This window comes from Dasypus novemcinctus, chromosome 15 (assembly GCF_030445035.2).
Source record: "Dasypus novemcinctus isolate mDasNov1 chromosome 15, mDasNov1.1.hap2, whole genome shotgun sequence".
NCBI lineage: Eukaryota > Metazoa > Chordata > Mammalia > Cingulata > Dasypodidae > Dasypus > Dasypus novemcinctus.
The window spans coordinates 88,551,617-88,564,000 of NC_080687.1; the positions used below are offsets into that span (position 1 = coordinate 88,551,617).

Consider the following 12,384-nt stretch of genomic DNA (forward strand, 5'->3'; position numbering starts at 1 on the left):
AAGCAATAGAGTCAGAACCCACCAAAGGTTTAGTGAACAACTGATTCAACAGTGATGTAGAATTTTTCTTTGGTATACACGGTAATAAGTTAATGTTTCATAAAAATGGTAAAAGGGTATCTTGTTTAGGGAGCATGTCCCTATTATTGTCCTTGGTAAAAAAAGGTTATAGAATTGGAAAATATTTCCTTTTTCCTTAGAATATTTTGTTTGCTGTTTCTGGATTCACCATCGTGTAAGGGCCTAAGGATTTTAGGCAATAATTTTCTTATGCTGATGTTGCTTCCATTCCCATATATATTTGTCACCCCTTAAGATACCTTCTAGCCTGAAGACCAGGTTTCCCATTATATATGTCAGTGAAAGAAAAAGATTTAGTTAAATTTAGGGTGAGAGGGATATGCCATTTCTAATACATTTGATACTTTCTTTTTTGGCAAACTTGAAAAATTAAAGTAGAACATACTTCTTATAATGAAGTACAGGAATCTTCAGGACAGAGCTAATGAAATTTTACAAAGTGACCACACTACGGCAAGCACCAGAGCCTCAGTGGCCTCTTCTGGACTCCCTTCCCCGGCCAAGTTAACCCTTGATTCTGGCTACAGTCATCACAGTTTAGGTTTGCCTTTTTTTAACTTTATAAAAATGGAATCATACAATCTGTACTCTTTAGTGCCTGGTTTCCTGGGTTCCACATTAATTCTGTGAATCACTCATGTTGCTGTGTAGCAGTACTTTATTCTCTTGCCACTTCTGTAGTATTTTGTTGTATGAATGTATCCTGGTTTAGTTATCTGCTGCTAGACATCTGGTCTGTTTACAGTTTGGAGCTTTTATGAATATTTCCAAATATGTCTTTTGGAGCAGATATGTACATATTTCTGATAGGAGGAATTGCTGAGTCACAGGGTACAGATATATGTTCAGTTTTAGTAGACACTGCTGAACAGTTTTCCAAAGTGGTTTTCCCAATTTACATTCCCATCAGCAATGTATGAAGGTTTTATTTGCTTACATCCATACCAATATTGGATATTGACAGTTTCTTTCTTTTAAAAAAAATTTTTAAGCCATTCTGGCGGACGTACAACATACTGCCTTATGCTTGCAGATAAGTGAATTACTTTTGGTGTGGCTTGTCACTGATACTTTTAGTAACATGCACCAGTAGTTATTTAGTCTTGAGAAGTGAAAATCTGTATCAGCCTTTTGATGCAGAACTACTAGGCATAAAAGCATTTCTAAAATAGTAGCACAGTTCATTTGTTTTCAAGTATATAACTTGCAGATAAAGAAGGGCTAATAATTTATTTTCAATTAACCAGCCAGGCAAGGATTACTTAGAGACTCAAAATGGATAGAGGTCTGTCAGAATGAACGTTCTTGGGGTTAATGGGCCGGAAGGGAGCGCTTTACAAATTTACTAAGGACTGGAAAAGAAATATTTATTGGTTTGGACTGTATAAAGGTTTCTATATTTTATGGGATTCAATGAAATACTTCTTTAAATAGTATGTTCCTACCGTATATTTTTCTTTATTAGAGAAGTTGAGTTTTTACAGAACAATCATGCATTAAATACAGGATTTCCTTATTATCAACACCTTGCATAGGTGTGGACCATTTGTTACAATTGGTGAAAGCACATTTGAAAAACTGTACTATTACCTATAGTCCATTGTTTTTTCTTAGAGTTCACTGTTTGTTTAGTCCTACTGTATTTTAATATATGCGTTTATTTCTTTATCTCAAAGGGCCAAACATGTTCTTTATTGTAATACCTATTACCTGAAATAAAATATCCTTTTAAATATGTCCATCTGTTCTGTATACACAATAAATTCATATTAATGAGAATTCATTCTATAAAAGGCTAGACTGAATTAGAAATACACTTTTAATACTTTCAAGTAAAGAACACTTAGCCTAACTGAAATGCTCAGAGAATGATGTATTCTGGTAAATTCCTCTTCTGGGAAATACTTGGTTAACCAGACAGCCTTTAAAATATATATACAGTCAATTCTTGTTATTTGCAGTAGGGATGTTCCATAAAGTTGCCACAAAAACTGAACTAGTAAATACTGAACTATCGCTCAGGTTCCTGTGGGCCTCTGGTCACAACATTTTCCTCACGCTATCAATACATAACCTCATTTTATGTGTGTTTCTGTTTAAAGACACCCTATTTAACATATCTTGTCGATTAATTAACATTGAACTCAAGGCCCACAGCACCGTACTCCTGCCTGAGCGAAGCTGATCTAACACACGAATTTTCTCTGTAAGGCACCTCACAGCCTTCTTGTGCTTAGGAACACTAGACAGCACATCAGCACTACACTTGGGGAGACATTTAAGCAGCAAAAGCACCAAAAAAAGTACAGAAGTGTGGAAAACTGTGAAAAGCACACTTGTTTAAGTATGAGAGCTGAAACAAAAACACAGAACAGCATCTTGTTCTACTTCATATGGGAATATGCACTTTGGACAACTCAAATTTTTGCTGCTCTACTATGTCTGTGAAAGTGTAGTGGTTATCGATTTTTGGGTTACAAATAAATTTCAGCAAGTTGACAAATTGCAAATATAGAATCCATTAATAATAAGGATTGACTGCATATATAAGATATACATGTATACATACTCATATCTGTAGCACTGAGGACATGAGATGAATAAATTTGTGGTGAGTCACACTGTCTTGTATTTCAGCATTGAAAGCATTCTGATTAATTTTAAGTCTTCACTTATTTGAGCTATGGTTAATCAAACTTTCTTTACCTACAACCTCTACACTCAAACCAATTTTTTGTTTTTTTATTATCCCTTTGGCAGTTGTTTAACAGAGATTAGAAGGACTTAAGTAACACTTATATTTTTTGTAGAAAGTATATAAATTCTTCAGAACAATGCACAAAGATGATCATCAATAAATAGTTGGGTGAATGAATAAAGGTAAATAGATGTTTGAAGATATTTGGAGTCAGTGATTCTTTTATTAAATATCAGCTCCCATTATTTTAATATTTCATGTCTAACCAATATATACTTCCTATGCTATTAATCTGTATCACAGAAACAAAAAAGATTTGCTGACTGAAGGTAAATTTTTCATACAGTATTTATAAAATAACAAATAGTGGAGATGATAAAAAACTTTACTTCATGGTTCTTAATATTTTGACAGTCATTAAAAATATTTGGACTTTTCCTAGCCTCAAAACTGAGAGTCAATAAACTCCCATTGTTTAAGCCAGCCCATTGTGTGGCATTTTCTTGAGCAATCCAGGAAACTAAATCAGTGAGCCTACAACATGTGTCCTGGTTTAGTCCCTCCGACAACCCCCAGAGAGCCTGGGCCAGACGTACGTGCTCCAGGCACATGCTAGGGGAGGATTGGCTGCTCTGCTCCCTCTGGGACCAGGACCACGGAGCTGCCCTGGGAGCACAGGCTGAGGCGGGGTGGGGGGGGGGTGAGAGGCAGGCCAGCCAGGGCGCCAAGACATCCAGCTGTTGTAGAGTTGCCTTTCTCTTGATTTGGAGCTTGCCCCCTTGCTGCAATCCTTTAACTATTTCCTGCAACTCCGAGAAAGATGTTTCTGCCAGTTCCGGTTGATTGTTCAAAGCTTCTGTGGGAGGGCCGACCCTGCAGCCTCTCACTCTGCCATCTTGATCAAAGTGCCTGCAGCGCTTGGTTTAAAACTTTTTTGTGTGTGGTATTTACCACATCATGCCTTGCATTTCAACTACAAATGTGTCTTCCTCCCTAGAAGGTGAGCACTTGAAGACAAGTCCTTAGACAAAAGAGGCAGTCAATACATGTCTACTGACTGGAACGCAGTTTTTATAGAGTCAACAAAAGAAGGGGGAAATGCTTCCTGCTCCCACACGAGTAAAGTGTATCACCTCCTTGTCGCATTTCACACCGGTGGGCAGCTCGCCCCCACGACCATGCAGTGCCATGCCTCTGTCCATGCTTTGTCCTCTGCTGGGACATTGCTTCCATTGCCTATCTTTCTGGTTAACACTATATGTTCCCCAAGACTCAGTTTATGTATGCTTTTCATCAAAGTCTATCCTTGAATACCTCTTCCTTTGGGCTTCCACAGCACTCCCTGCGTCTCTCTATGTAGGCACTTACCTTATAAACTGAACCTATTTGTTTATGTTTATCTCCCCTTTTCCCTCTGGACTGTAAACCTCTTGAGCACAGGAACAATGTTTTATTAATCTTTGTGTGACATGCACTTTGCCAAGCAGAGGGCATGGTGCAGAGTTCAAAAATACTATTTATCTGAGTAAAAGCTCATTCTGAACTACTTAAAGGGAAAAAGGGGCATAATTGTTGGTTCATGGTGATCTCATGCTAGTCAAAGCAATCAGAGATAAGCTAATTTAGTTTAGCCTAGGAATGAAATTACTGATTGTAGATTAGAAAAACACTGGAGAGAAGATATGATTAAAATCAGTGGCTTTTGCGTGGGAACTGATATTTTCTTTTGTTAGGGAATGCTGGATTCAGAGATTCAGATTTTGAAAAAAGTAAAATTGAAGTACTTATGGACTCTATTCTTCTAATGAGAAAATTCTTGCTATCAATTCAGAAAGTGTCCAGTAATCTGGACTCTATTACAGTCCACACAAAATTGAGTCAAGAAGCAAAGGAGGTCATTAGAGATAGGTATCTAGTGAGAAGAATGAGTCGTGCTACAGCACAGGCATGTGCTGAAGCAGATGTTAGCATGGACGGCACCGGCATTTCCTGTTCCTCAAACTCAGCCCAGCCACCCAGACGAGGTGCGGGGCCCAGAGCCCTGCTTTGGAAAGTCATCTGAGCTGACATGCTAGTTCCTGGCCAGGCTTTGTGCTATTCACCAGGGGAACTCCCATGGTTACTGAGATTACACAGCAACTTCAGAACAGCTGGAAGACATCAGTCAATCGAAACCACACAGGACTGGCAGGAGGATGGCAAAAGGGACGAAATCAAGGCCTTCCTGTGTTTTGGTTACAATGGAAATATTCATATTATACACAAAGCCTTGTTTACCTTTGACCAATTACTGTTTTTTCTTTGTTTGTTCTTGTTTTTTAATTAGTTGTAGGTTTACAAAAAAATCATGCAGATAGTACAGAGTTCCCATATACCACCTTCGCACACAGTTTTATTTATTATTAACATTTTGTATGTGGGTGGTACCTTTGTTACAACAGATGGAAAAATATTATAATTATACTATTAACTATAGTTCATAGTTTACATTAGGGTTAACTGTTTGGGTTGTACAGTCCCAAGGATTTTTATAAAAATTTTTATTCTAGTAACATACTGTGGTGGTTTCGAGTGTCATACCCCAGAAAAACATGTTCATTAAACTTAATCCATTCCTGTGGGTGTGAAGCCACTGTAAGTAGGACCTTTTACGACATTCCTTCAGTTAAGGTGTGGCCCACCTCAGTCAGGATCGGTCTTCATTCTGTTACTGGAGTCCTTTATAAGAGGACTGAAATTCAGACAGAAGGAGAAAAAGCCAGAGGGAGCAGCCAAAAGCTGAACATTAACATAATCTAGAAGAGGAGGGAGAGGCTAGGAGGGGCCACCATGTGCATTGCCATGTGACAAAGGAGCCAAGGACTAAGGATGACTACGAGCCAGTCCTAGAACACAAGTGTTTGGGGAGAAAGCATCACCTTGATGATTCCTTTATTTGGCCTTCTATCTTAGCCTCAAAACTATGAGCTTATAAATGACCACCATTTAAATGAACCCATTGCATGCTATTTGCTTGAGCAGCCCAGAAAACCAAAACACATATATATAACCTAAACCAGTAGCTGTGGGTTTTTTTCTTTTAAAGCCCATCAATTTTAATAGAATATAGTAGCTGTGTTTTTAATTAGCTCTAGTTCCCTAAATTGAGAACTAGAGGGCCCCTCTAAGAAAAACACTTCTGTGACTTAAAAGTAAAGATTCAGGAATGGAAACACTTGAAAATGCTTTGCTGTCATTTGGATAGTGATACAAAATGTTTTATTAATGTATATGAGAATTAAATTTTAAATGAAATTATAGAGTTGGAAGAAGATAACAGAGACCCAGCAGATAATAGAGAATGGACTTTGGGCTCAGGCACCTTTTTCATTAGCCACGTGACCCAGGGCAAGTCAGTCGTCTTTCTAACCTGCAGTTCTCTCATTTATAAAATGGAGACAAAATAGGCACAATTTAGAGCAGGTGAGAATTAAGATAATGTAAATGTCTTAGTTTCCTCATCTATAAAGTACAGAAAAAAATACTTACTGGTTATTGTAAGGGTTAAATAGCACAGTGAATGTAAAGTACTTGACCTAGAGTCCAGGCTTCATGAAAAATGCAGGTAGTGACGAAGCCAGTCTTTCCACAGACCATGCTATCTGTTAGGCACTCTAAAAATGACTGACACATACCATCTGAATTAATCTTCGTAACTGCCCTATCATCTCTCATGCCCATTTTACAGAACCTAGGCTATCTGGATCCAGAGTTGGCACTCTGCCATTAAACCAAGCTGCTGATGCTGCTGGTGGAGATCTTGATGATGTTGATAATGGAAGTTACCTAGTAGAGTGCCTGGTGCATGATAAATGCTCAAAACATATTAATTAATATGATGCTGGCATTATTTGTAAAGATTTCTAGAGATGGAAAGTCTACAACCATTTTAGGTACTCATTCAAGGATTAAATAATTTTTATCCCCCTTTTTATATCTTAAAACTCTATCTTCAGGTGACATAATCAACATGGCAACATAAGTCATCCCCTGAGAAAGCGTCCCCAGAGATAAAGGCCAATCTCCACTTGCTTAGAACTCTGGAGTACAGTAGAGAACAGGTATTGTGCCAGCTCATCACATGGACCAGGAGGGCCTGGGTTTGAACCCTGGACCTCCCATGTGGTAGAGAGACACTCTGTAAGTTGAGCACATCTGTTTCCCACGGCTAACTGATTTTTGACAGGGCCACCAAGTCCACTTTATTGGGAAAGAATAGTCTCTTCAACAAATAATGCTGAGAGAACTGGGTATCCATATGCAAACAAATAAAAGATGACCTCTAATTCACACCATATATACAAAAATTAACTCAAAATGTATAAAAGACCTAAATATAAGAGCCAGGACTATAACACCCCTAGGAGAAAATGTAGGGAAGCATCTTCAGGATCTTGTGTTAGGCAATGGTTTATTAGACCTTATACTCAAAGCATAAGCAATGAAAGAAAAAAAAAAAACCCAAAATAGATAAATGGGACCTCCTCAAAATTAAAAACTTCTGTGAATCAAAGGGTTTTGTCAAGAAAGTGAAAAGATAACTTCTTTAACAGGAGAAAATATTTGGAAACCACATATCTGACAGGGGTTTAATATCCAGGAATCCTACCACTCAACAATAAAAAGACAAACAACCCAATTTTAAAAATGGGCAAAAATGTGAGGCAACATTTCTCCCAAGAGGCTATACAAATGGATAAGAAGCACATGAAAAGATGCTCAACATCACTAGCTATTAGGGAAGTGCCACTCAAAACCACAAGGAGATATCATTTCACACCAACTAGAATGGTCAGTATTTTTTTAAAAAAGCAAAAAATTACAAGTGTTGGAGAGGATGTGAAGAAATAGGAATATTCATACATTGCTGGTGGGAATGTAAAATTGTGCAGTCTCTGTGGAAGACAGTTTAGCAGTTCCTCAGGAAGCTACATATAGAATTACCATATAATTCGGCAATCCCTCTACTAGGTATACACTCAGAAAAGTTGAAACTGGGACTCGAACAGATATCTAGGCACCAATGTTCATAGCAGCATTATTCAAAATTGCCAGAAGTTGGGAAGTGTCCGTCAACTGATGAATGGAAATATGGTATATACATATAATGGAATATTATTCAGCTGTAAAAAGGAATGAAGTCTTGATGCATGCAACAATATGGATGAACCTTGAGGACATTATGCTAAGTGAAATAAGCCAGGCACAGTAGGACAAATATTGGATGATCTCACTAATATGACCTATTTATAATAAGCAAACTCATAGAGCTCATATATAGAATATAGATTATCAGGGGATAAACTGGGGGTAGAGAATGGGAAGCTAATGTTTAATTTGTACAGAATGTGTATTAAGATTGATTGTAAAGGTTTGGAAATAGACGGTGGTGATGGTAGCACATTATTGTGAGTGTAATTAACAGCGTTGAATTATGTATGTGAATGTGGGGGAAAGGGTAGTTTTGGGCTGTGCATGTTAGTAGAATGAAATTTAGAAGATAAAACATGGGTCTGTTCAACACAGTGTACCCTGTTGTGGATGACAGACTGGGGTCAATGGTACCAGTGTAAGAAAGTTCTTTCATGAATTATAACAAATGTATGACACCTAATACACCTAACATAAACCATGGACTATAGTTAATAGCACAATTTAAAATCCTTTCATCAGTTGTAACAAAGGTACCATACTAACGCAAAGTGTCAACAATAGGGGGGTATATGGGAACATATTTTTTTTATGACTTTTCTATAAACCTACAACTATCTTGCTATTATTTAAGCCTATTTTCTCTTTTTCTGATTTTCAGGGAAGAAGAAAATACAAACTCCTCCCAAATATTCCGTTATTCCATTACAGAATATTTAATAAGTTCCTTTAAGGATTTTTCATAGATGCCAAGTTCTTGTTTACCATCTGTATCATTTTGATATGGTTATGAATTCCAAAAACAGATACTGGCATATGTTTGTAATCTGGTCTATAACTGGGCATGATTGAGTTATGATTAGGAATTTGACTGGGCCATGTCACCAAGGTGATGCTGAAGTCGTAAGCTGGAGCCTTGGGAATTAAGCTCACAGAGGAAAGAGAAGCCAGCCCCAGGAAGGGAGGAACCCAGGAAGCCTGAACCCTCACAGATGTTGGCAGCCACCTTGCACCAACACGTGAAAATAGACTTTGGTGAGGGAAGTAACTTATGCTTTATAGCCTGGTATCTGTAACCCCCATACCCCAAATAAATACCCTTTATAAAAACCAACTGATTTCTGGTATTTTGCATCAGCACCCCTTTGGCTGACTAATACACCATCTATTTACTCTTATTCATTGCTTTTTCCTGAAACCTTCAGGTTTCCTTCATTTCTTTCTTGGAAAACTGAAAACAAAACCATTTTCTGATGCTGGTCTTAGCTGTGGTATTTGGCAGAAGAGTCACTCCTTAATGCTAATCATAATTTGTGTTCTACTGTGTCTTCTGGGCCTGACTCGTTTTCTTTCAGCTGATCTTGTAACCATCATGCAATTTATCTTACAGGGTTGATGTGAGGATGAAATGAGATGACATTTATAAAAGTGACCATGGCATGGGGCTCAGTGAATTGTAATCAAGACATTAATTAGTATCAGATGAGGAAATCAGTTCCTTCAATTATTCATGTATTCTTGCATCCCTTTCTACTGCTGCAAGTTCTTCAATGCCCTCTGTTGCTGGTGTGTTCTCACGGCATGCGGGCTTGTTTGGGATCTGGTCCCTGTGGCCCTGCCGGGCTCCACTCGTGCCACTGCCTCCCACCCTGTGCATGCTGCTCTGAACAGCTGGCTCCCCTCTGGACTCTCCAGGCTCTTCCCCTTACCTCTGCACACTTGGACATGGTGCTGCCTAGGTCTGGAGGCCCTGACGCCCCCAACCATCTGGAAAACTCCTCAGCATCTTTCAGGAGTGAACTCAAGCATTACTTTTTCTAGGAAGGTGTTCCTTAGTCATCCCAAATCATCTTGTGTATACTTCTCCACAGACCTTATGAGATGGTTTGCTTATTTGTATTCTCTGAGTTTCTTGAGGGTAGGTGCTGCATTTTATTTTTCTAACCCTCATGCCTACTGTGCATCAGAACTTGTCTCAGTACAAGGACCATCTTCCATTAGTCCTCTAAACCACTCATTTTGGCCATTTGCTCACCTGTTGCCTTGCCCTGGAGCAGCAGTGTCCCTCTCTGCCCAGGACAATGAACATTTGTTAAATGACGATGGAAGAAAATCTGATTATTCAATGTCATGTTGTTTTTGCACAGTTTATATAAAATCTTAGGTGGTTTTATCCTAAATAACTGCATGTGATTTTTTTAAAAAAGCAAATGGCTTATTCTTACACTCCCTATATTTTGAAATTAGGCATCAAGTTCATCATTATAAAGATAATTCCTCTTCCCATCCCCCTGGAAATGATGGAACTTTTCCTAATTTTCTGATGCAGTTTAGATCCTTAAAATATGACATTTCCCAGAGGTTTGGGTTAAGAAGATAGATTGAAATTGCATCACGGTACTTTTTACCCCCATCACCTAGGAAAAATAATAAAAGTCCGCCCACTAAAGAAAATTACAAACAAGAACCAAAGAGGGAAATGGTATAACTGAAGGCAATCAACTTGCAACACCTCACAAATACAAAACAAGGTTTCAGAGAAGAGTGGAAAGGCACAGCATGGCTTGCCCTTACTCTTTCCCTTTTCCCCTGAAGTGGGGCTTCACCCTTTCTTTAGGTAAGATATTTAACTTCATTTGTGATTTTAGAGAGTACTTATCTCTCCTAGTTATCTGTGCAAATTGAGTAGAACTTAATTTCAAATGCAAAATCCCCAAATAGCAAGACTTTGCTTAGAAAATGTTTAAGCATCTTAACATTTTTAGGGGCAATATCAGTATCAACTGGTTTCAAGGCAGTAAAGTCTATGAAACAGCAAAAAGGCAGACAATGGGAGAAGACGAAAAGAAGTCAGGGAACACTGAGAATACACAATCTAGATGACCCAAAAAATGCCCCTCTGTTTCTCCAGTTAATGCCAGTGAAATGATTTGTTGGAAGAAAATTCTATTTCTGAATTGCTAGGAAAGGTGGTATAGTCATAAATCTTAAATGAGGGGAATCAGGAAGTTTGGTCTCGGCTAGGTTTGCTGGTAAAATGACTGCTTCCTGAACAGGAGGAAAAGTGAGGTCAAATATTTTTCCTTGGAGTCCTCAATTTTAAAAATTAAGGGGCCAGTCTACAGGTTAACACAAACATTTTGGCACTGATGGCTTTTTTCTGACTGGCTGATTAGGGTTTAGGCAACTTTTGAACAGTTTTGGGATGGGTCCGGCTTTGGGGCCAGATTATTTTCTGGAGGGTTACCTGTAAATTATCCAGGATGACTCGAAGGGAGCGCACTTGTCGTTGCACAGCACCTGAAAACCTTTCATAGGAGGCAGCATCATATTCGCTCATTTGGATGGCCTTTAGCCTGAAACCAGAGGGGGCAAAAAAGACAATGGCTTATATTATCTCCATGTGGGTCTTTTAGTTCCATTCATCTAGTGCTAGAGGAGAAAAGGGAATAAGTGATGTCTCCTCCTAGGAGATTTAAAGGAGGGGAATGTCTGATGTGTGCTAGTGAATGGTTAATAAGCTGCTCTCCAGAACAGTCCTGATTGCTGCTGATTTCCGTGGTGTAAATACTTCCATCATGATCAATTTCAAGCTTCCAAAGTGCGGTGGCTGAACAATTTGGGTTGGAAGGAAACATGCACAATTGGTTCTCATGAGCGAGTGTGAGCCAGCTCTATGGCAGCCACTGCCATATCCCAAAGGATACTGCCATGTTGGCAGTTAATCAGTTCACACGGCAGATTCTTCGGAGTTCCATGGTTTGCTCTTTTAGACCAAGGTCACATATTTGGTTAACCAAGATAATTGTTCAGGCTACACAAATGTAATTAAATGTGCTGCTATGTATCAGAGTTTTCTGAAATTGCTGACTGTGTACTTTTAATGGGATAGCTGTGCATTAGAATTATTGTGGCTTTGCAATTCTAGCCTCCCTAGCACAATGTTCCTTTTTACTGTTTGTCATCATTTGCTTCCTTTGGGCCCTTGAGCATGCTTCTCTCCCATCGGAATGTCCTCTTTCACCCTCTACTTTGGCTATTAACTTCCACTTACTCCTTGTGATTCAAATCAAATCAGTGTTGGAGGAATGGATCCTAGGTGTACATCTGAACCTCTTATCCAAAGTATATTTTTATCATCTTAGCCTGGAAAAGAAACCTCAAATACCGATTGAGAATGAATGGTCTCTATTCCTTCCCATCAGGCCAAATAATGGGAAGAATCCATTCACAATAGGGCCAAATACTAGAGGCTTATTAGAGTCATATAATATTAGACCTAGACTACCAGGGGCAGCTTTGCAGTTCTTGCCCTACCACCCAGCTGGGTTGGCTAACACCAACTCTGGATTGAAGACCAAGTTTAAAGGCCATCTCCTATGAAGTCTTGCTTGATCCTGTTGACTAAAACTGAT

The 12,384-nt window shown here is 38.7% G+C and overlaps 1 protein-coding gene across 1 annotated transcript in view; it reads right to left on the reverse strand.

Moving 5' to 3' along the window:
- Positions 1-12,384, reverse strand: part of VWA8 (von Willebrand factor A domain containing 8) — a 429,880-nt gene that overhangs the window by 30,592 nt on the left and 386,904 nt on the right. Inside the window, exon 40 of the mRNA XM_058276628.2 lies at positions 11,217-11,325. Within this exon, the coding sequence (XP_058132611.1) occupies positions 11,217-11,325 (109 nt within the window). The remainder of the gene's footprint in view (positions 1-11,216; positions 11,326-12,384) is intronic.